Source organism: Mobula hypostoma, chromosome 1, assembly GCF_963921235.1.
Source record: "Mobula hypostoma chromosome 1, sMobHyp1.1, whole genome shotgun sequence".
NCBI lineage: Eukaryota > Metazoa > Chordata > Chondrichthyes > Myliobatiformes > Myliobatidae > Mobula > Mobula hypostoma.
The window spans coordinates 70,841,729-70,867,884 of NC_086097.1; the positions used below are offsets into that span (position 1 = coordinate 70,841,729).

Sequence of the window (26,156 nt, forward strand, 5' to 3'; positions counted from 1 at the left end):
AAACCTAGTGTATTCTATTTTATTCTCACATTCCCATCGAATCCTCCCTAATTCTACCACGCATCCAACACCAGGGCAATTTATAATTAATCAATCATCTTTTGTGCTTTTGGGATGTGGGAGAAAACTGGAGTACCTGGAGGAAACCCACGCTGTCAAAGGGAGTCACATGCTTCAGTGTGACTTTGGAATATGTTTAAAGACCATAAACATGACACTGATGTGGATAAAAATCCACATAATGTGGGTAGGCTCACCTGCAATCACTTTCTCACAGTTCTTGAAGCTGAAATTCGAAAGCCACCATGATCAATGGATGTAACAGGTATCTGGGCATAAAGTACCTGGTTGTTTCTGAGCAAAAAAGGACAAAGCCAGTCAATTTCTGCTATAGAAATCTCTATGTATTCCCAGCATTAGTGAGACTACACCTCTTTTTCCCTTCTATATAAACTTGTAAAGAATATTGAAGTTGTATAAGACGATGGTGAGGCCTAATTTGGAGTATTATGTGCCGTTCCAGTCACCTACCGACAGTATAGGAAAAACGTAAATCAGGTTGAAAGAGTACAGAGAAAATTTACAAAGATGTTGCCGGGACTGGAGGACCTGAGTTATAAGGAAAGATTGAATAGGTTAGGATTTTATTCATTGGAACGTAGAAGGTTGAGAGGAGATTTAATAGAGGTGTACAAAGTTATGACTGTTATAGATAGGGTAAACGCAAGCGGGTGTTTTTCACTGAATTGTGTGTGACCACAGCTATAGTTTATGGGTTAAGGGTGAAAGGTGAAAGGTTTAAGGGGAACTTGACGGAAACTTCTTCAGGAAAGTGTGGAATGAGTGCCAGCAGCAAGCTCAATTTACAATATTTAAGAGAAGTTTCAATAGGTACATGGATGGTAGGGGTATGGAGGACTATAGTCCTGATGCTGATTGATGGGAGTAGGCAGTTTGAATGGTTCGATATAGACTAGTAGGCAGTAAGGCCTGTTTCTGTACTGTACTTTTCTATGACTCTGTGACTGTATTCCGTGACTCAAAAAATAATTTCCTGGAACAAATATTAAACTGTGATCTATATATTAGAATGTAGTTTGGGAAATTGAATGAACATAATATGTTTTATGAGCTTACTGCCTTGTACATACCTTCCAAGATTTTGCATTTTCTGTTTAAATATACTCCACAGAACTATTAACTGGTGGTCTTTTTTGGTCAAGTATCACAGTCACCCCTCTGATCTATTACATCATTTTTCAGTACTATCCAAAATAATTAACTCCCCTACTGTAGTAGAGATTGCAGCAGATTCTCTGATATGGGTAAAGCTAAGAGGTACCCATTTGTGTTCACCTTCAAGGTGTGTCTCTATGAATCCTTTCAAGGTAGGGTCAAGGGTCTTATAAATCCTTTTGTTTAAGTGTTTTATAATGGCACTTTACGAGCAGAAAGCTTTTATCTTCTCAACATTTCCATAAGCTTCTCTAGATTCTACTAATACATAGGGGATAATTTACAATGACTGATTAACATAATAATCTGGATGTCTTTGGGATGGTGGAAAGAGCTGGAGAACCTGGAAGACACTCATGTGGTACTAAGAGAACAGGCCAACTTCACATGGACAGCGTTGGAAGTCATCATTGAACCCAGACTCTGGTCAACTTGCAGGCCACTGCACTGCCAGAGTACCATTGTGCCACTTGAATCCCCAAAATTTGTATTTTGTGAAAAGAAAGGCATTACATACAGTAATTATTCAGCTATCACACAGTCCTAACAAGTTGGCATGTTGGCACAACAATTAGTGCTGCTGATTCATGTTGGTTCATAGCTTGGGCATCCAGGTTCTATCCTGACCTCTAGTGTTGGCTGTATGGAGTTTACACATTCTCCCCATAATTGTGTGTCTCTCTCCTTAGTGCTTGATTTTCCTCTTGCATGCCAAAAAATGTGCCAGTTGATGAATTGGCCCCTGTAAGTTTACGTTCTCAATTAGTAAGGATGTCAGATGTTATGGGGAGAAAACAGGAGAATGGGTTTGAGGAGGAAATTAATCAGCCATGATTGAATGGTGGAGTGACAGGAAGGGCCGAGTGGCTTAATTCTGCTTCTATGTTTTAAGGTCTTTAGTGGACATTAATGCAAAAAGAAATCAAAGAGGAATTAATAGGCATGGGTACGAGTGAATAAGTTACAGGGATACAGGGAAGGAAGATGAGGAGGAATGGGATTTATGTGAATGCTCCTCAGGGAGGAGCATGGACACTAAGTTCTAAGTAGACTCCTCTGTTCCATAATAGCTTGATCTTTTATGTTATTTGTCATTGGCAACCATCCTGAGAGCTCTAATAAGTTATCATGGAGCACTCTTCACGTTATCTCACAACAACACACAAAAACAGGTGGGTGAACTGTTGACTTGGGCTCTCGGCCATCACTCAGTCAGTGTCTCGAGTAAAGGTACCGATCACAACTGGAAGAATAAACCCAATGACACACGTACAACCTGTGAAAGAGAACAGCCTATGTCTATGCTGAGGTCACCGTTTGGATGTTCTGAACAGGAGAAAAAAATTGCGAATTTCCAGTGTTATTCATGTGTATTTTATGATTCATTTTACTGACAAAAGTGGAGACGGGCTGCTGCTAGAGCCCGAGTCCAGAAAAGAAAGTGGAAGGAAGCATTTGCACCTTTGCAACATGAGGAGAGTGTCCAAGGGGAAGCAGAACGGGGGATTGATCAGCCAGCTGTCAAAGCAAGGAACCACACAGCAAGTAACCTTGGTTTCAAAATATAGAACTTAAAACAAAAATATAAAACTGCCTGTTTTTCCACCACACAAACTAAAAATCCCGCTCTGTATTTAAGAGTATCTCCTCGAAAAGAAAGGTGCTCGTGTTTTCCCTGCCATCATGGAACACCAAGGGAGAAACTATACGTGTAGGAATAGCTATGTGAACCAGCTGTGTTTATTATAAACAGCAGCCACAGGAAGTGCACTAAAATCCATTCTTCCTACCTGTAAACCGTTGTAAACATCCAGCAGAATGCCTGCATCGCTGTGAGCAGACACCAGTGAAATGGTGCTGTAATAAAATGTTCTCACTTACGTTTTTCTGAAGATGGTTTGTTCTCCTGAAATATAGGGAGGCGGTCTTTCCACAGAATACAGTCCCAGGGGGAAAATAGGAGAACTGGATTGCTGTTAGAAATGGCAACCTTACTTCCAGTTTTTATTTATTAGAGACATTTTGTGATGAAGTTTCCAGAGGTTCTTCCAAATTGATCTGGTGGAATGTTTATGCCAACTCTGGAGAAACTGCATTTGCTCCTTTCTGTGGATACTTGGATATGTCTTCTTCATAGAACTCCATGGAAACCATAAGGTTTTATTTTGCTGATGACTTGAAATGGGACCAGTTTCCAATTAGCTCAACTAAATAGTGGAGCATTAATTATGGTGAGTTGCCAGATTATGGATATTTGTTAAAGGGAAGATTGGAAATTAAAGCAGAAGAAGATAGGAAGTTTTTAGGCAAGGTTTTGTGATTTATTTTGTATCACTTTAGCAAGGACAGTGATAAGTGCCTTGAATTTGTGGTCTACTGATGTTTGTAATCCATGGGAATCAAGATCTGTGGGGATTGGGTAGGAAAGTGAAGTTGGCATAGGAGACCTTGAAGAAGGTAAGGAAGATCAATGCAATCAACATATCAGCCCAATTACCTTTTTTCAGAAAATATTACCAACTTGAAAAGTTGAGTCTGTTTTCCTCACTCCATGCGTGCTCCCAAACCAGTTAGGGCTTGAATTGGTTTTACTTCAGACTTCTTGCAATGGCAATATTATACCTTTCATTTGCTGTGGAGTGGAATCCAGCCATAGGTTCAGTTTTCTTTCTTGCCATTGCTCTTTAACAGATGCAAAGGTTGAAGCAGCACTGCATATAAAATTATTTGCAGTAAACAGCGCACTGAAAACTTGTTATTTGTCATTAGACTCTGAAGATATTTCATATCATGCAGCAGATGAACTTTCTTTCTTGCCAAGCACTAAACAGTCTATACTCAAGATACGAAATGAAGCCAGAATTTAGAACAAAGAGTAGACTAAGGAAATAAGACAGTATGTACAAATTTCCCATTTATGGAAATAACACAGTAACTAAAACATACTATGTATAAACTGGGTATGTGGCTGACTTTATATTTGTTCATTTTTAGTCATATTTGATTTTATGAGCAGAAAGTGCCAACTGTAATGGATAGTTTCTAATGCTGATAAATATTGTTAAAAATAATGTGCATTCTAATTTCTAGGGGATTTTGTAATATAAACAAGAGTGCAAAGAATATGGAGGCCCAGGTTTTATTTTGTTCTGCATGACTTACAGTAGCTCATTTTAAGCATTTATTATGGCAAACATTGAAATGTATGTATCTCATCTCAAAGAAAAATTACCACTTTGATCTGCTTGACTGTCAAAAGGAGTAAAATTTATAACAATCAAAAGAGTGATCATTTAGAATCAGAGATTTCATATGAAAATACTCTTGGCTTCCATACCAAACATTTGGCAAGAGGAATTAAAGCAGCTTTTAAAATAAAATCTCTTTTACAGTGAAATTTATATTTTGTAAGAAGAGATAATGTACATTTACAGCAAAGTAGATAGTTGCTTCTAAAAGAAGGACTCTTAAGGTTCATAGAAACAAACTGGATTTGGCTTTCCCTTAGGATTCAGGTTGGTTATATAAATGAATTTATTCTTTCTTTGAACTCCCCTTCTCAATGGAAAACATTTTATTTGGTCACTAGTGTACACTACAAGAGAGAGGAGTTACATGACTAACTATTAGCCAGCTTAAGGCAAGAAACAAAGCCATTTTTGTTTCATAAAAAAAACTGTTTGAATTTCATTAGCTCTTCTGATGCTTCACAAAATTCCAGGAAACAGTCTAAATAAAGTTAATTATTTATTATAAAAAATTTCATCACATGGGTTAATTGTAGCAAGTAGCTTAAGGACATGTTCAGAAACTGCCCATGCCTTCCACCCTACCATATTCAATGGTATGTTCATCTGTAATTTCTACATCTGTCAACATTACACCACAACCGCACACCCCTCAACTCATTACCTTTCAGCATTTGCAAAGAGCTTTCTCTTTATCACTCCCTAGTTCACCCCTCCAATTCCACCACCAACTTCCCTTCTCAAAGTATCTTTCCATGCACTTTCGGGAGATACAACTCATGTGGTTTACATCTTCCTTTTCCATTGCACAGGAGCCAAGCATTTCTTGCAGGTGAAGTAGTCACTCACTTGTATTTTTCAAATCTGGTATGACGCTTTCAGTGCTCACAGTATGGTGTCCCCTTCCTGAGAGAAAGCAAACATACTGTTGCAGGGAATTAGGTTCACAGATTTTGTAAAGGGTACAGAAGACACCAAACTACAGGTAAGTTTTTAACCATTTAACATTCAAAGTACACAGACACTCCTCTAGGTGCTCATGGGACTTCTATCTGCAGCACGGTTCCAAATCTTCTTTGGCACTGGTCACATGATCCCCAGTTCACAGTGTGTCCAGAACATGATAGCTACACATGCATTACATTTATAAACTAGCAGTACTTTGAAACCTTTTTCTGTTATATTGGCTCGTATATGTCTAGGAGAAATCCCACCCAGCACCTGCCTCAACGCTTCCCACGGAGTCGGTTGCCACCCGAATCAAGCCCAAACATCAATCATCAGCCAGCACACCCAGTAAATTTTAACAAGTACACTTTATAGATATTACTAATTCTAGGACATTAATATAAATTCGATACAGAAAGGGAAGTAATGGAAAAAAAAGGCGCCAAGACTTATCAAAGTCCAAGTTCTTCGCACGCAACTGTTGGAGCTCAATCGCTTCCTGACGACCACCCGGATCCTGTCAGCTCACGGCTCGGGACCACCCAGAGTGATCGACCGGAGCCTTTCCGCACGTCCGCCGTCCTCCCCATCTCTCCTCCGACTCCCCGTCAAAAACCCCGTCTCTCCTCCGACCCCCCGTCGCTCCACCGTCCTCCCCGTCTCTCCTCTGACTCCCCGCCAAAACCCCGTCCCCAGTCATATGATACAGCATTGTATCGAAAACAAAACGATGCATGAACACCCATTGGTTAATAGCACCCAGCTATCTCTAATAACCCAAGCAGCTGTCTAGTTAGAGACTTTCTCAGCATTCTCCAGTATAACCTAACAAAAGAAGCCATTTTAAATTTAACAAAAAAGAAAGACCCCGTACACACAGCTCAGGAGAGTGTTCAGAGATTTCTTTCTGCAACCAAAAGTGTTGATATGATTTTATAAAACCTCAGCTTCAGCTCATTTTCTAGCAAGTTCAGTTCTTCCTCCATCCTTCCTGTTAATTCCTTATAACGTGTTCACGAATGGACTTACTGCCCAATTTGGAATTTAGATTGAGAGAAGATCCTGAAATCACTCTGACATGTTTTTATGTAGGTCGTCTTGGTGGGTACAGTAAAGTTGAAAATCATCAGCTGGTGTTCTTTCTTTCTCTTCCAACTCAGGCTGGGAAATTGGAAAAGGTTGCAACAGCCAATGTTGCCATTAAATAGGGTTAACTTGGACAGAAATGTGGAGACAACTGATTTGACTTTGATAAGATTCACATAATTTTCTTGCAATTGATGATTGATTTCATTAAACTGCGAATAATTCTGACAAATAAGCAATGACATGCCAGCTATTCTTGAGTTGATTATTGAATGAAACATTAGAGTCTTCAAAGAGTGTTATTACTTTTTCCAAAAACACATAAAAGCATCTCAGAATCTGTTTTGAGAGTCATCTAATTTCTGTATGCAACAACAAGTGTTCATACTGTTCATCCTTCTCAATACAAAGCTCTTGAAAGAATCGACACAGCAAATGTGGGCTGAAGGGCCTGTACTGTGCTGTACTATTCTATGTTCTATGTTCTAAGTAGTCGAGAATTGAGAGAATGATACTTAATTTTATTTACCGCTGTGATAACAGTATTTAATGATTTGTGCAGCCAATCAATTAAGATTTTTGTGACAAGATGTTGTTTGTGAATTACACAGTGAATGGTAAATATGTTAGCTGCAGCTTTTTTCGAGAAACTGATAAACACAAGGTGGCATCCTATTGTTTACTGTGCCCCATCTGTTGTACAAGCAAGAATATTGGAAAGCAGTATGCCCTTCTAGTTTTAAAAAAAAATTGCTTAACAACCTGAAATATTGACTTCCCCTTTGTATCTGTTTCTAGTCCCTTTACAAATAACAAATCTTGAACCATCTTTAATGAAGTGAACATAACCAAGAAGCAAAGATTTGTTACCTGGCAAAGTTGACTCATTGAACTGTTTTTCAAAGTCAGTTGCACAATGTGTCTTCTACCTTCTCAGATATTTAATTTATTTGTCTTTGAACAGTGATGATGCTGACCAGAGTCACTTTAATTATTTGGTTTGGTAACTTGTGCAAAACCATATCAGGACCTCTGTTACTGCTGGTAGAATCAGTTCTTCTCCAATTATATCATCAGATTTAGTGATGAGCAATGAAATGAATGAAGCACACAAATCATCACTGTTTCAGTGTGAAATGCTGGCAAACATGTTTTGAAGGGTTTTCCATTTCTGAAAGTTTTCAAAAAGTGACTGAAAATAAGCCAAGTGTCGGATGGTTTCATTGCCTCATTTGAAAGAAAATATTTCACACAGCAGGCACATTTGCTGCTGTTGGTTGCTTGGTGCTGGTATAAACCCTTATTTCAGATACTCCACACTATACCATCTACACTTATTTTCCATTTGGACTGCTTCTGCATTTTCATTATGAATTAATGACCACAGTCAATCGCCTGTTGTTTAAGTGTAGCCTCAAGTTCTGTAATCGATAAAGCAGAAAGTTATGATGTCATCATAGCTCAGACAAAACCTGAGCCTCTGCTTGAAGGTACATAACTGGGACACCAATAATTCAGTTGAGCCATGGGCCATAGAAATGTAGTGAAGACCATTTGAAAGGACAGATTCTTCAACTTTACCCCATTGAATGCCATACCCTAATTCATAGGAATTGTGTCACTGTGTGATTAAAGTATGGGAGTCATACGAGCTAATACTGTACTACAGTAGTGAACGGCAATAAAGTGTGGGTTGGTCCCGGAAATAACACAATTGCCTCTGTCCAGATTTCTCATGATTTGCCAAATATAGAACTGTCATATTGCTCTTAAACAAACATTTCACGCTTCGAGCAAAGCCTAAGAAAATGTGGGTTAGCTAGAGATGAGGTGATTACATAATCATTGTAATCAACTATGAGGCACTGAGGATCAAATATTTATAATAAGTAATTCATTTCTTGTTAAATCAGTAATCCCTCAGCTGCCTTCTTGCGACCAAGCGCACCTCTTTTATCTTTATCTCCCCCTTAGAAACTCCCACCGCCCCCCAATATCACCCCCTCTGCTTTAAATCATTTCAGAAAATAACTTGCTCTTAAGGATTAAACCATTAACAAACCATTAGGCACCTGTACTGCTTTATGCAAGCATCTCACCCCACTATGGTTGCAGTCAGTTTATGGTCATCTGGTGGATCACCACCGCCGTTGTACACATCTCTGACCAAAGCCTACTGGCAAAGGCCCTTCATCTACTGTGCTCTGGTACTTGATAACCATTCGAGAAGAGAGAGGTACCTAACTTAAACTGCCATTGTTACTCGATCCCATAAAGATTTAGTATCCCCTTGGGAAATGGGCGGCATTCTGTGTAGGGATTTGGCCCGAAATGTCGACTGTGCTTTTTTCCATAGATACTGCTTGACCTGCTGAGGTCCTCCAGCATTTTGTGTGTATGGCATTTTCAATGTGTTATTTATCAGGTGATGGGAAAACAGCACCACCCCCCACCCCCCCACCCCAGTGTGGCCGTTTCTCTATTAGATAAAATCACTCTGGCACCTCCCCGCCTCCCATATCCTCAATTGCCACATGGATAGAGGATCCCCTGGTTTTGTCTACAATATATCTATCCCTAGTTCCACCAGTTCTTTTGCAGAAAACTCTGTAATCATTGTTGTTTCGGGTAGCATTATGCTATCCACCCCATGTTCCTCTTCCTCATCCTATCCCACGGGGGGTGGGGTTTGGAGGGGCCACAGGCCAAAGCCCCTCAAGGGTAATTTTTTAACCATTTATCAACAAAACCAAGACAAACACTGAAACATTCGAGTTACACAGATACTCATGTAAGTGTGCTCATGGGCCCTTTATCTGCAGCACACTTTCAAATCTTTCTGTGGCACTGTTTGTTCAATCCCCAGTCTCTGGCGAGCCCAGAGCATGAGAGCTCCATTTATATGCTAGTGGTACTTTGATGCCAGAAGCATGTGCTGTGGTGCTGGAAACAACCATGCTGCAGTGTTCTTCAAACAGGCCGATCAATAACGAACATGGCAGCAGTGGCTTTCGACTGACAGATAGAACTTACCTTTCACACTACAACAGATTGGATGACCATTTTGCAAACAAAAATTGCCTTTGTTCAGATCCCAAGGAACCTCAGAAGTCTGGTGACCAGCCCGTTTATTTCATCAGCCCACTCCCATGCTCACTATTACTTCTTGCGTTTTTCTTGAAGTCCAAAATAAGGCTCAAGGATCTTCTGACCAGACATATTGAACCCTTGGGACTAAATTGAACTATTTCAGATAACTAGCCTTTCCAGTTTGTGCCATCAATCTGCACTGTTAATTGAATTACATAAACACAAGACAAACGTAACTGCAGATGCTGGATATTCAGAGTAATACATACAAAATGCTGGAGGAACTCCGCAAGTCAGGCAGCAACATGGAGAGGAATAAGCAGATGACATTTCGAGGTGTGACTTTTCTGTGGTACTAATGAAGGACCTTGACCTGAAATGTCGACTGTTTATTCTTCCCCATAGCTGCTGCCTGATCTGCTGAGTTTCTCCAGCATTTTGAATGTTATTCATGTTAATTCATTTTTTTAAATCTCCACATTTATCTTAAGTATTTCCAGCATTTGCTGTTTAATTTCATATTTTAATACAGTATCAGTATTGTTCTATGTCTTATTGTTCCAGCAATCTTTCTTGTATTTTCTCTGTTTTCATTCATTTTCTACGTATTCTTTCTCCAGACAAAACAATTATGATGAACAAACGTTCAACGTCCTCTCCTGGCTTCCAGATCTAACCACTGAGTGTGATATTGCAGAGATTCACCATTGCGGCTCGAGGCAAGCCTGTTGTGCACCAAAACATAGTGCAATGTTTCACGTGGCTGGCCCAATATTATGATGATTATGATTATGAGGTCACGCAGTCCCCTTTTATTCTCATTTAGTAATGCATGCATTAAGAAATGATAAAGATGTATTTCCAGAATGATATCATGAAAACACATGACAAACCGACTTAAAAACTAACAAAAACCACATAATTATAATGTATAGTTACAACAGTGCAAAGCAATACCATAATTTGATAAGAACAGACCATGGCATAGTAGAAACCTCTGGGTCTCTCAAAGTCCCATCATCTCACGCAGACGGTAAACCTCCAGCGCCGCCAACTTGCCGATGCAGCATCCCAGAAGCATCCGACCACAGTCCAACCCAAGTCCATCCGAAAAACTCCGAGGCTCCGACCACCTCCCGACACCGATGCACTGAGCACCATCTCTACCGAGCGTTTTGACCCCGGCCTCAGCAACAGGCGATACGCAAAGCCAAGGATTTGGGGCCTACATCTCCGGAGATTCTCGATCGCACAGTTGCGGCGGCAGCGAAGTGGGCATTTCAGAAGTTGCTCCAGATGTTCCTCTGTGCTTTCACGGCTGTCCCCATTAAATCTGGATTGATGCACGGCACCCCTAGTTACACATATCGATATTCATTCGGAACGGCCGTGCGCGCTGCGCCGCGTCGCCATCTTCTCCTCCCTCCTTATTTGCTTTCAGGTTAATTTTCTATACAATTTAAGCTGTTACATTTTGTTGCCGGGAAAATAGCTGTGAGCCAGTCAATAGGTCTTTTGCTTTCCCTCATTTCTCTATGTTCCCTATATAGCTTTCTCTATTTTCATCTCTTGATGTGACAGCTTCAATTATATGTCCCCCAAGTCATTTTTGAGAGTAGAAGCTATTTCGAGGTAGAAGGGCTATGCTTGAGGTCTAAGTGCAGAAGCTTTGACGAGCAAGGTTTTATCAGGGACACTGCACAGCGATGAGACACATTATGTCAATGTGAGGTCTTTCCTTGTTCTTTCTTTCAGCACAATACTAATTTCAGAGGCGGAGCTGTCAGTCAGTGGAGATTGGAATGCTCCACCTATGAAGTGTGGGAGATCAGGCAGAAACCAGATGTTTCTGACGACTGCATTTGCAGGAAATGTATCCAGCTGTACCCTCCCTCACACGATATGGATCGGTTGGGCTCACCGAGGAATGTACAGGAGGCACAAGGTGGCCACATCACAGGTTCAGCCGGATAGATGGGTGACCACCAGAAGGGTAGTTCCAGGGACCCTGTCTCTATACTCCTCTCAAGCAAGTGTACTGTTTTGGAGACTGTTGAAGGAAAAGTGGCCACTCAAGGATCAGTGGTATCACAACCAGCTGTGTTGTACAACAGGGAAAGTAAAGATCTAGGTGAGCAATAGTGATAGGGGACTCAATGTCAGGGGCATGGAGAGGCATTTCATCACTGAACTGGGACTGTTCCCACTGAACTGGACTCACTTTCGGAGACTCTTTATCTCATATTTTTGACATTAATTGCTTACTTATTTATTATTACTAATATTTTTCTCTTTTTTTTATTTGTGCAGTTCTTTGCACAGTAGTTGTTCATCTGAACTGTTGGGTGTGGTCTTTATTGATTATCATGTTTCTTGTGTTTACTGTAATTGCCTGCAAAAAAAGATGAATCTTAGTATTGTATATAGTGACATATGTACTTCGATAATAAATTTACTTTGAACTTTGATTTCTGTGATCAAGCACAAGATTCCAGGATGGTGCGTTACCCCCCTGGTTCATTCTCATGGATGTCTCTGAGTGGGAGCAGGATATTCTGAAAGGGGAGGGAGAGCAGCCACAGGTCATTGTTCAAATTGGTTCTAAAAACACAGACAAGAAGAGTGAAGAAGTCCTGCAAAGTCATACTAGCTAGGTGTACAACATAGAACATAGAACTGTAAGCATAGTACAGACCCTTTGGCCAATGATTAGTGCTGACCTTTTAACCCTCTCCAAGGTCACTCTAATCCAAGGGTTTTCAACCTGGAGACCAGGGACCTGTCCGTTAATGGTAGGGGTCCATGGCATAAACAAGGTTGGGAGCCCGTGTTCTAATCCTTCCCTCCTACAGAGCCCACCATCTTTCTTTCATCCACGTACCTAAGAATCTTTTAAACAATGTATCTGCCTTTACCACCATCCCTGGCCATGCACCCACACCCACAGACTAACTTCAACATGCCCCTATTCCTCTAATCACTTTAAAATGATGACCTCTTGTATTAACCATTTCTACCCCAAAGTAAAAGTCTCTGGCTGACCAGTGTACTTATGCCTTTTATCGTCCTATGTTCCTCTATCACATTACCTCTCGTCATCTTTTTCTCCAAAGAGAAAAGCCCTAGCTCGCTCAAACTATCGTCAGAACAAATGCTCTCTAATTTAAGCAATGTTCTGTAAATCTCCTCTGCACCATCTCTAAAGCTTCTGCATCCTTCATGTAATGAGGTGACCAGAACTGAACAAAATGCTCCGAGTGTAGTCTGGCCAGAGTTTTATAGAGCTGCAACCTTACCTCATTGATCCTGAACTCAGTCCCAGACTAATGAAGGCTAACACGCCATACATGTCATTAACCACCCTTTCAATGTGTGCAGCTACATTGGGGGATCTGTGGATATAGACCCCAAAATCCCTCTGTTCCTGTATATTGCTAAGAATCATGTCACTAAGTTGTACTCTTCTTTCAAGTCCAACCTTTCAAAGGGTATTACTTCACACTTTTCTGGATCGAACTCCATCTGTCGCTTCTCAACCCGGCTGTGCATCCCCTCGAATTCAGGTGTAACCCGTCCTTTTTGTACAGGTCATACTTTCCCCCAGAAGAGACCCCATAATCAGAAATCTGAAACCCTGCTCCCTGCACCAATTTCTCAGCCGCACATTCATTTGCCAAATCATCCTCTTCTTATCCTCACTGGCATGTGGCACAGGCAGCAATCCAGAGATTTCTACTCTTGAAGTCCTGATTTTCAGCTTCCTATATTCTCTCGTCTGGACATCATCCGTTTTACTACCGGTGTCATTGCTACCAATCTGTATCACAATTTCAAGCTGCTCACCTTCCCCCTTCAGGATACCATGGAGCTGATCAGAGATTTCCCTGATTCTGGCGCCTGGGAGGAACATACCATCTGAGTTACCCCATCTTAATAATACTCCATCACCACTGCTCTCCTCTTCACTGCACCCGCCCCCCGGTTCTCGTCTGAGTCACAGAAAGAGACAGTGCCAGAGATCTGGTTACTGCAATTTTTCCCTGGTAGATCATCCCTCTGAACACTATTCAAAGCAATATACTCGTTATTGAAGAAAGCAGCCATAGGGGTGCTCTGCACTATCTGCCTAGTTTCTTTCCCTCTCCTGACATTTACCCAGCTACCTGCCTTCTGCAACTTAGGTGTGACTATCTCCCTGTAGCACCTATCTATCACCTCCTCATTCTCCAGATGAAAGTGGGATCATATTGAATAGCATTGGATCATATTCTAAGGAACAGTTCAATTTGCATTCGGCAAAGCAAGGACTGATTAGAGATAGTCAGCTTGGCTTTGTGTGCAGGAATTTTTTCAAAAATTTGTTTTGAGTTTTTTAAAGAGGTGACCAAGAGGGCCCGGAAGTAACACAATTTCTTCAGTACAGATTTCTCATGATATGCCAGATTCGGAAGTGTCACATTTTTCAACACTTTGAGCAAAATCTAAGAGAATAGTGGGTTAGCAAGAGATGAAGTGATTACATGATCATTGTAATCAATTATGAGACAGTGAGGATCAAATGCTTACAATATGTAATTCATTTCTTAAAGTAATACTGTAATCCTTAACCTTCTCCCCATGCTACCGAGTGTCCTCCCCACCACTGCCTTTATCTGTATCACTCTCTTAGAAAGTCCTGCTGCCCTTGAGGGGGCGATACTGCCCTTTTTGTGAACCACTGTTCCAGCTTGAAGTTTCCCTTCAAAGGATTAAACACAAAATTCTAGGCAGACACTTAGTCCAAATTGGAGTGTTGCAATTAATGAAGTAGCATTTTAAAATTAAGATGTTTAAGTCATCTCTGTACTCTGGATAAAGATAAAAGAAGGGAAATAATTCCTCATCCCTTTGGCCCTATGCAGACCCCAGCTTATATTACCAAAATAGATTACCTGTTTATTATTACGGGGCTATTTATGAATGATTTCTAATAAGTCATATTGACTCAGGTAAATTACGTTAATTTTCTATATTCTCATCTACATTCTCAGTTATAGTGTGGAAAGAGGCCACTTAACCCATAATGTCTCTGCAGTGATAAAATTTGTTGGACTTCATTGCGCTTTCTTAAAGCTGTGTAATTGTTCTCCCATTTAAATGTTTATTGACTGCTCTTTCATTTTTGTAGGTTGCTATTGAATCTGCTTTCCCGATTCTTGTGCACAACAACCTAATGTCGTCTCTTCTCTGGGTTTTCTTGCCATTTACCTTAAATCTTTCTTTTCTGGTTGCCAAGCCTCCTGCCAGTGGAAATTGTTTCCAAGGAGCACATTGGTGGATGAGGAAAATAATTATCTATGTATGGAGGAAAACAACATAATTTCAAAGACTGCAGGTGGTGCAAAGCGTAGAAATGCTGTAAACAGTGAGGAAAATTGTTTTAGACTCAGGAGAGTAAGGACAGACTGGTGAAAAATAGCAGATGCACTTTTTGTAGAGTATTATGAAATTATGCTTCCTGAAAAGAGAAAGAAATGTGAGGAGGAGGCAATGGAAACCAAATGGTAGATCCTTAAAAGTGGTACAAAAGTACTTTGATTGGAGGTTCTAAATGTGCAAATGCTTTGAAGCTTACAGAGCAAGTGGATAAATTAGTTAAGGAAGCATACAGGATCTTTGACTTATAAAGATAATTGCAGAGTCCAAACAAGGATGTTATAGTCAACCATTAGAAATCATTGGTTGATCTCAGCTGGAGTACTGGGATCAATTTTTTGGCACCATACTTTAAGATCTTGGTTTGGCTGAAATCTTATGAAATATGAGAATAGATTGGAGGTGCTATCAGCCAGCTCTTATGTTCTCAAGTCCACATCAGATAGCAACATTAATTACTCAAATTAATTTTCCTCAGGGATGGTGCTGCCATTAATGTTTGAATGTATTGATATGAGTTTCACCAGTTCCAACTATTTTGAAAAATGATTCGCACATTGTTGTTGATCTACCTTGGGAATTTTTGCAGATCTGAGCCATATTCTCTGTTTTGAGTTCCTGAAGCATCATAGTATTAAAAGAACTGTCACAGTGAATGAAACTTAAACAAGAAATAAAAGTATCTGTTTAAAATATATATTGTTTTATTTAAGATTTTTAATGCCCTCCTCGCTACTTTTCTGAGGTATTTTTCTTTGGTTAATGTTCTTCTTTAAAATGGTGGTATGTACTAATAAAGGGAGTCATAAAAATAATTTGTATGTCAATATGAATAGGAATGATGCAAGTGAAAACAAATTTAAAATTCCCCAATGCTTGTTACATTTTTAAGACATAATAAAGACATCTGATTTCTGCACAAACCCTTTTGTTATTTGAAACATATTCTGTTGGGTGAGGAATTATGTAAATGCAATTATGAAGAAAGCATGACCTTGCCTCTACTTCCTTAGAAGTTTGTGTAGATTTGGCATGACATCTAAAACTTTGACAGACTTCTATGGATGTGTGGTGGAGATTATATTGACTGGCTGCATCACAGCCTGATCTGGAAACACCAATGCCTTGAATGGAAAACCCTACAAACAGTAGTGGATATGGCCCAGTCTATTACGAGTAAAGCCCTCCTCATCATTGAGCACATCTAAATGAGCGCTATCACAAAAAAACAGCATCCATCCTCAAGAGCCCTCACCGCCCAAGCCATGCTCTCTTCTCACTGCTGCCATCAGGAAGAAGGGATAGAGGTCTCAGGACCACACCAACAGTTTCAGGAACAGTTATTACCCCTCAACTATCAGGCTCTTGAACCAGAGAGGATAACTTCACTTAACTTCACTGCCCTATCACTGAATCGTTTCCACAACCGATGGACTCACTTTCAAGAATGCTTCATCTCATTTTTGTGATATTTTTTGCTTGCTTGCTTGCTTATTTATTTATTTATTTATTTATCTATCTATCTATCTATCTATCTATTTGTTTGTTTGTCTGTCTGTCTGTCTATCTATCTATATATTCCTGTCTGGTTTGCCTTTGCACAGTTGATCTTCTGCATGTCAGTTTTTCTGGGTGTGGTCTTCCATTGATTCTGCTGTGTTTCTCGGATTTACTGTGTATACCCTCTAGAAAAGAAATCTCGGGGTTGTATATGGTGACATATTTGTACTTTGATAATAAGTTTACTTTGAACTTCAAATAAGCAATTTTGCTTTCAATCTATCTTTTGTTTATCATATGTATTAAAACCTACCATACTGACATCTAGTGACTGAAGTGGATTATACTGAACATCTTTGGCAATGAAAGACTCCTATGAAGTTAATGTATTGCTGCATTTAATATAAGATGTTACTTTCATATGGTAGCTGCAGTTTGCTAACAGAAGCCCTAATAATATTCTAACTTGTATATTTTTTCATTAATAAATAGTCCTCCCTTGGTCACACTAATCTGTCTGCTACCTTTGCGATTAAATCAGCATAGGATTCCGTTATGGCTTAATTATGCATTAAGAAGTAGACGATTGGCATCATATTGTATTTATTTGCTCAGTTCCAGATGAATTAAATTTTACTTTAAAGTACTGCTTATAATAACTATAAACGTACTTATGTAGTGCCTAGCGTTTGGTTGGGAGAAGTTTGAAAACAGTTGAAATAAAATCACTTCTGCAGTTCATTGATAAAGTATGCTTAGTGATTTCATATGGAGTTTATTTGTTTGCTAACACCAACTCTTTTATTTGTAGAGTAGTAACCTAGAAATGCAAAAATGCAATTCAAATTACAAATTTGTTTTGCTGTTTGTACATCTTGCAGAGGAAATTAGCTAATTTATTTTTTGTGCTACAATCTATTTGGGAATTAAAATCATTCATGTAAAATTATTTAATTAATAATTCAACTTGCAAAAATTAATTAGGTAAGTGATTAGACTGTAAATTGTAGAATTGTGCAGATTCTTGGCGAAGTACTGAACCTATTATGCCTGCTGTGCATTAATCATGGTAATCCTTAATAAAAAAAAGCAGATGTCAAATGAACTGGTGTTTTTTATTATGTATATAAATCTAATGTAAGAATATAAGAGAAATAAATAACATTTTCCACTATTGGAAAAAAACATTAGAACTATTGTATAGTTCAAGTTTATATTAATATACTGTAATTTGAATATTATGTACATTAAATAACTTGCTTCCTTTATGTAACGTATAGCTCTGCAAATGAATCTGATGTTTTAGATGATCATATGATGGTCTTGTTTCAAGATAACTGCTGATGCCATGTGGATCTGAATACATCACATTTCATGGCTGCTATTGTATTTGCTCAATCATTCAAAAAAAAACATAAAAACTCTTGTATTTTCCAGTATATCCACTTTCCATGCACATCAACACATCTGTTTTCAACAGTATTGACTGCTTTCATCAACAAAGAGCTTACTCCATTTACACTAAACATACAAGATAAAAGTCTTTATAAGTGCTGAGCATTTTCTTTGAGGTGTTATATTTTAACTGGCATACACATATAAACATTTGCTGTCTCCCCACATCATTAGGCAGATTCAAAAGAAGGGAATATCAATCTGAAGAACAGAAAACTGTGTAAAACATATTGAGTACATTTTGTCTTTTATTTTCCATCACGCAGATAATAACGATTTTTATATGTCATGAAACTACCAAAAATGTACATAATGGTAGGAGCACATAACAGTCAGCCCTGTCCAAATATCAAATCAAAATATCTCAATTATCAAAATCATATATAACAAATTATATGGCTTTAGCTTACATATAACGGAGTTTTTGAATGCAAGAGCAGTTATAAGGTAAAGATATCTTCTGAGACAAATGATCTCATGCATTCATGGAACACAGAAGGTGAATTATATTCACTATTTCAGTGTAAGAATGGGCTCCTACAGTGATGTTTCAAAGATGAAACATCTTGGCCATGAGCTGGAGGTGAGATAGGATGAACAGATCAAAGGGGTGCATGCCAGAATTTCATTTGAGACAACAACTTGAAAGACTGATGCAGCAGGACTATCCATATGGTGGCTTTTTTTTGTTGATATTTAGCTTGATGATTTCATTTCACCCAGACTATAATGTGAAACATAGAAACATAAAACCACCTATGGTGAAGAGACATAATTGGGTTTCACTTGTATACAAGTGGGAGATAACTTCATCCTTGCAGAGCTTGATAGATACTTGATTGGTCAGAGTATGAAGGGATACAGGAAGAAGGTAGGAGATTGGGGCTGAGAGATAAATTGGATCAGCCATGATGAAATGGCGGAGCAGACTCGATTGGCCAAATGGCCTAAATCTACACCTATATCTTATGGTCTTATATTATTGCTGAGGAACAACATATAAATAATAAAAAAATGAGTCATAGAAGCACATAAGTAATTGAGGGGATTGTGGTATTGTAATGGCATAGGAGAATGAAACTACACAGTGCTGATGTACTCAGTGGGGGAACATGAAGGAGAAGAGAGTGGGCAGGGGTGATTATATCAACAAAGTGACCAAGTCTTTACCACAGAATCCTCAGTGCTGTTGAAGAATGCTTAAAGAATAACAGAGGGGTCTTAATCGCTCTGCAAGTTTAAGTGTTGGAGAGAGCTTGTGGTCTGTTGTTGGGGACCAATTGGAAAGAGTGTGGTGTGAGGATGGCCGCTTTGAACATCTTGGGTAATCTTAAAAAGGAAAGTGAAACATGAATGATATCGAAAAGAATAGGGTCTAATTCAGAAGGTGCAGATTCAGGAGCTAGGCAGGAGGCAGCTTGAAGGCCAGTGTTTCCATGTGGATAGCTGATGGCACCCACTCATTTTGTGAAGGTCACGGTTGTAGGAGAAGGATTTGGTTTACGGTGGATACAAAGAGATTTGAGTTGTTCTTGATATCCTGGATTACATAGAGGGTTCAGCCCTTGAGAGGGCACAGTATGGTGTGACCAGTGAAAATCTGTTTGGTGAGACTCATGTGCATTCATTTCTATGATCCATGGATTTAATTCCCAAGATGACAGTTGTCAGGAAGCGCTGTGAAAGTCATGGACTGTGGGATTTAGTGGCTATCAAATACAATGGGATACCATATCAGTAGAGTATATTGAATGGGAAGAAGCTTTGTCATCAGTATAGAACTGGAAAAGGTGGTATTAGTTGTAATGTTGTGATTTTATTCACTTTCTAGATTCAGAATCTCAGACCAGGCCAGCTGAACAATTCTCCCCATGAAGCTGCAATGCAATGAGCTGTTGAATGGTGCCTTTATATTTGATGAACTGTGCCTTCTTTTATGAAAATACACTTCATACCTACTGCCAATGCTCTTAATCCACCCATGGCTGGCATAAGTATATGACTCCATTTATGTGGAATAATAAGTTAAAGTGTGCAGAAGTGGTCTGTTTATTTTTCTTTATCTGATTATTAGAGGTGTTTAAAAATATTTCCGCTCTCCACTGACTGCGAGGTGCTGCTCTAGGGAGTGAGAACTTTAGTAGATGCTACCTGAAGTCTGTTGACAGCTTGAGCTGGCTCCATTTCATGGGATCGCTCTTGAGGATTGAGTGTCAGCCCAACCCACCTCCTCTGTCTGAATCACACGTGTGCATGTGCTGGGTGGCAAGTCTGAGCAGCAGACCAGTTGGTTGTCAAATGAAGAACAATTAAGGAATAAATTCAAATAGAAATTACCAACTAATTACATGTGTTTCATTAATTGATTGTGAGCTTAATTGCAAAGTACTTGAATATCAAAGTACTTTGCAGGTACCCTGTCTGTGCTACAAAGAGCTAACAGCACATTTCCAAATCTTAAGTAACTTCTAGTAACGCTGCAATACTGCAACACTGTGACAATGGCAGTGTCCTCTTTTTCCAAGGTAAACTGCTACAATACCATTTCTTACAGTATTGGATACAGTTGGCTCTGGCTCCTGGTTGGTGTCAGCAAAAGCAGTTACAGTGAAACTGGTGTAGGAGTGTAGATGTTGAAGGAGCAACCTATTGCTGTTACAAAGCAAGCTTTTACTATATGTGATTACATTCTAACAACAATCTTGTTGAACTTCAAATATTATTCTAAGTGGCCTATTGACTACCCTGTTTTATCAAATCACGAATAGCCTTGTTCATTTTGCACATTTGCAGAAAAGGTATTACACACTTTTGTTGGAACCATACCTTTTTTTCTGCATGTTACCGGTCAAGGCGTAATAAGTGCATGAAACATATTCTGTATAGATTTGAGGAATTCTACACTCTTTCCCTTTGCTGTGGGACAGATCACCAATGCAGCTACTGTCTTATGTTCATTCTGGCAGCCTGCATCTGTAACTTGTCAACTTGTAATACTCATTGCAGTGACATATTCTGTATGCATTGCAACAGCAAATTGATCAATTGCTTTTTTCATCCCTGTTTGTTGTTCTTTCTAATTTATTCTTTCAATGTGACTCTCCCACTCTTGTATTCACGTGGTGTTTTCACTTTGCTGATATCTTTTAAACTCACCTCCACAGCTCTTGTTACTCTCTGTGTGGGGAAGTTAGCCCCAACTCTGTTTAGAAGTATGTACCCCATTTAGCTTGCACTGTTCTTCTTGCTCCAGAACTGATCCCAGTACCTCAGGAATCTGAAGCCCACAGTCCTGGACCATTATTGTCTTCACTCCAGCCAGGTAACTCGACTTCCTTTCTATTTCTTTTCTCATCAGCACGTGACATTAAGTATCCACATCTTAACATCTTTTTGTTCCTGTTCTTTAATTTTTCTTTCCAGCTTCTGAAACTCTGCATGTTGATTTGCTGCTTCTCATTGGTGATAATCTGAAATATGGCTTCTGGTTGCTGCTGTTCCATGTGCTCAGTCTATTGCACCCACTCAGTCATGCTATTATGTCATAGATTTCTAACACTTGTATGTAAATGTGACCAAATTAATGTTGATCAAGATAAATATTTAAGGAAGAAAATTAGTTCAATAGAAGAAGGTTGAAATAAGATATCAAACTATATTGAACAAGTTACTGGTCATCAGTTATCCTCCAATGCTCTGCATTCCCATTCCTAGCAACCTTCATTAATTATGCCATTATTTCTATATACATTATTGCTGAAAATGAGAATTTCTGGTAGTTGTCTGTGAGTAGAGACAGCCGGCTATGAATCTGTCCACAGTGGCCATATATGTAATCCTGGTAGTTTGCTGATGTACTGGTGTTACGCAGTCTATACCTTAAAGTTGAAGTTGAACTTATTGTCATATGTACAAGTACATGTAGGCACAAGTGCAGTGAAAAACTTACTTGAAACAGCATCTCAGAAATGTAGCACCATAGATGTTAAAGAAACTCCTTGAGATAATTTACTAATTGTTTCCTGGATATTGGCAACATATGACACTTTCATTCATTTCCTTTGGACTAGCCTATTATTGACCTTTGGGTGAAAATGGCTGGCAGTATTTTCAGTTTCTGCTGGCTGTAGTCCCAAAGAGAACATAGTGTAGGATTTGTTCGTTTGTTCATTATGTGCCGTGTCTATGACGTAGGCGATCATGGTCTTTCCATATCCATCATTGTTTTTGGCAAAATTTTCTACAGAATTGGTTTTCCATTGACTTCTTCTGGGCAATGTCTTTACAAGACAGATGATCCCAGCCATTGTCAATAGTCTTCAGAGATTATCTGCCTGCACCAGCTGCTCATATGACCATCTACCACTTGCTCCCCTAGCTTCACATGACCCTGTTCAGGGGCTAAGCAGGTGCTACACCTTGTTCCGTGGTGACCTGCAGGCTAGCAGAGGGAAGGAGCGCCTTGCATGTCCTTTCGTAGAGACATATCTCCACCCCGCCACCCAGAGTGTGGGAATACTAGCTTAACCAAGATGCAATCACACCTTTATGGTATTAAAGTGATTAATTTTAAATACATGGGGGATGGGTGAGATACTGTAGCATGAGTGACCAGTTTTGACATTTGACCCTAACTACAATTGAACCTTACGAAGGAGGGGATGTTGTTTATGATGTAACACCAGTCATGCTCCACTGGAGTACTAATGCTACTGTTCACACATTACTGTGCGAAGCAAATAGGGTTGCTCTGGTTAGGGATGGTAATGTGTGTCTGGGGAGGTGATACAACACTACTTCAGCATTATATTATGATGATGTGCCAGAGCAGAGATGACCAGTATACCTAAAGCTCTGTCATGCCACACCCAGAACCTACCTTTCCCACCACTAATTTTGAGAAGGAAAAGAATAAACACAAATGTCAGTGAACTAACAACATAACTGACTAAAACGTTGTTGTGGAATTTTTGTGTTATTATTGGCGAATCCATTTAGAAAAAAATGAATTTTGAAAAAGTTACAGTCTTTTAATGTTACAAAGTAGAGCCCTCTGAGACAACACGTGTTTTTTTATCTAGTATCTTCCTTTCAAATGTCTGCATGCCATAATTCAAATAAAGTAGTCTACACTGAATACCTCCTTTCTTTTGCAAAATAAAGCATGTTACAAATCACTGTAAAATATTTAGAGTCATAGAAAAGTACAGCATGGATATAGGCCCTTCAGCCCTTCTAGTCTATGCCAAGCCATTTAAATTGCCTACTCCATTGATTTGCACCAGGACCATAGCCCTCTATTCCCCTACCATCCACGTACCTCGAGGAATATGATCAGAAGAACTAAATGCCAATCATCCTGCGAAATGGCTGGTCGAGGGTATTCTACACATTAGCCACTTCAACAATAAATGCACATAGCTATTGCTAAATATGTTAAATCAATTTCCTTTAATTATGAATTATATTAACCTTTACTTATCCCCGTGGCTGAAAGATGAAGATATTCTTTTGAAATCTGATCAAAGAACCTTTGACAGATAAACGTCAACATTTTGTTATGTTCACACGATTCATCATTTTTTTCCCTCAGCGGCTAAAGTATTTCACTTGGGAGATAGCATTTTAGGGGTCAAGTGTATGAGAGTATGTATGGCTCTAGAAGAAGATGCGATGTGTTGTTGGAGAATATTTTGCCTTTGCTTCTTTTTTCCTGTACAGAAAAAAGTTATCCAGCATCAATTTTAGTTGAAGCAAAAATACACCGACAGGATGGGGCAATAAGTAACCATAAACCTGACTGTACTAACAGTTTTTATTTATGTATTCTAAATGTTAGCGGATCTTCTGTAGCATTGCACAATGATTAAGGTATGTGGATGAAATAGACTTAATGGAATTAGACCAGGTTGTACAGACATATTAAGCCTCGATTTCAAAATTACATATCTCTTCTTGTTTCATACAATTTTGTTATTTATATTGTTATTTTATTTGTAATAAAATGTAGCAGAATATTATCATGGAATGGTACTAAGGTTGATTAACTCAACTGATCTAATCGCAGTAATATTATGGTTTCTAGAATGAGTCAAAAGCTGGATGCTCTGTGGTGAATGGCTTACTTCCTGACCTCCCAAGTACTTTTCACCGTGTACAATCATGTGCAACCCACAAGTCAGAACTCAGGGAAATACTCTTTAAGTGCCTGATGAATGCAGCTCTGAAAAGCTCAAGAAGTTTTTTCACCATTGAAGTCAAAGTAGCTGCTGTGTCCACCACCACTGCAAGTCACTATCCTTTGTCCATTACCATGGAAATCACTCTGTATGCTTCACTCTGTCCTCTGTTAATCCACTTACTGTCTCTGAATAATCAGTATCAGAAGTCTTTTTCTGCCTATTTCAACAGAGGCAGTAACCCAAATGACTTATTTACTGATATCGCACATCAGTTTAACTAATTCCACTTGTGATTCAATAAAGGTGTTCGTTAAATTAGGAAAAAAACAAAATCCTATCATCCTTTGTGTTTTTGACACCAGTGGATATAGGAAATAGTTCTGAAGCCTTTGTGAAATAAACACCATCGATAAATTAATGTTTAATAAACAACTGCAGTTCTAATTGCATGATGTTTAAATTTTTCTTCTTTACGCAGCTGCGGCAACGTTTGAAGATTTCCAAATTCGACCGCATGCATTGTTTGTCCATTCCTACAGAGCTCCTGCATTCTGTGATCACTGTGGAGAGATGCTGTGGGGATTAGTACGACAGGGTCTCAAGTGCGAAGGTAATCTATATTTTAAGATATATAAGTATCTAATTTCATTCATTTTTTTTTCAAAAACTGGCTTTCCCAGAAAGATATCCAAAGCAATGCAGCAACAAACTAACGAATGTACTACAAAATATACAAACTCAAATGTACTACCTTTATTTTCATCTCCATCACATTGAATCAAACTCTTGTAGTGTGATATCAATCTTTAGCCTTTTTTCAAATAATTTGACTGGAGCTTCTACATTTTCACCCAAGGAATCAGCTTCCAACCCACCCAATCATGCCTCACCAAATGCAGGGTGAATTTATTTCTTACCAGAATCTGTGTGCAGTTTTATCTCACATCTTACAACTATTGTGAGATTTGCAAGGTGAAGATCCACCTATGGCATGATCCTTGTTTTGAAGCATGAGCAAAAAGGTCTCCCCCAGCTTTGGCTTCCCTTTGTGAGGCTGAAAACTGGTCAGTATGCATTCCTTCTCCCATATACTATGCACTGGCCTGGTGGAAAAAAGTTCACTTGCCTGAAAGACTCTGACTCTGGTAAACTCTTATTTGAGAGGACTGTGTGAAGTGAGTAAGACCTCAGCCAGTGCATACCACACCTTTGAATGTCTGCTAAGCAGGGAACCAAGAAAATATGATTGAGATTGTATTATGTTCTTTTCCTCTGATTCATTTAACATCTTTACAGTTCCTACAGGCACAGACATTTTGTTCCTTCAGGCAGCTTTTTATCTTTACAGAAAGAGTTCTATTGAAAATGCCACCTACAACTGACAATTCAGTCTTGGGTTTGATGTTTGAGAGCCTTTTCACATATTAGCAAATCTTCTGTGGTGGGCAAGTTGAAGAAAAAGATGAACACCATTGTCATTAAATGGCATTGAATTCTGGTACATTATTCTTTCAATACTATAAATGAGTTGCCTTGTATTTCTTCAGCTGTCTGTGTTGTATATCTGACTAAACCAGCTTCAATGCTATGAATAAGTGTGGCAAGATGGAATGGAAGATGCCAAGTGCATGGTTACTTATTTAATATTCAGCATTAATGTCAAGAGCAGCAGGAATTAGCAACACTGAAGTTAATTTTAGGCTTTAGGCTTGTTATAGAACACAGGCCTTAATTATTGGCAGCATACATTGGGGTTCTGATACTTTTCGAAAGGGGTTAGAACAGAGGCTTTGCTTATCGGTTAATCTCTGGTATCTTGAGTGACTTAAGTGTGCTGCAGGGTGAAACAACTCTGGTTTGGCAGCTGTGGTATGTAACTTACAAAGTGTTGTCTGGCAAAAATCAAGTTATGAATGTTTGATTAGCTTTTAAGATTGACTCTTTATATCTGTATATCTCAGCTGATTCTCTTTTGTTTCCTCTGTGTATTTTTAGG

General features: G+C 39.1%; 1 protein-coding gene across 5 annotated transcripts in view; it reads left to right on the forward strand.

Annotated features, from left to right (window-relative positions):
- Positions 1-26,156, forward strand: part of prkd1 (protein kinase D1) — a 359,632-nt gene that overhangs the window by 142,533 nt on the left and 190,943 nt on the right. For 4 of the 5 annotated variants that reach the window (XR_010018301.1, XM_063050558.1, XM_063050565.1 and 1 more), the window contains exon 3: positions 24,639-24,770. Coding sequence is in view for 4 of the 5 variants with exons in the window: in XM_063050558.1 (XP_062906628.1) it covers positions 24,639-24,770 (132 nt within the window). In the remaining variant the exon portion in view is untranslated. Of the gene's footprint in view, positions 1-21,231; positions 21,301-24,638; positions 24,771-26,156 lie in introns of all 5 variants that reach the window. The other variant, XM_063050585.1, reaches the window with a different exon arrangement.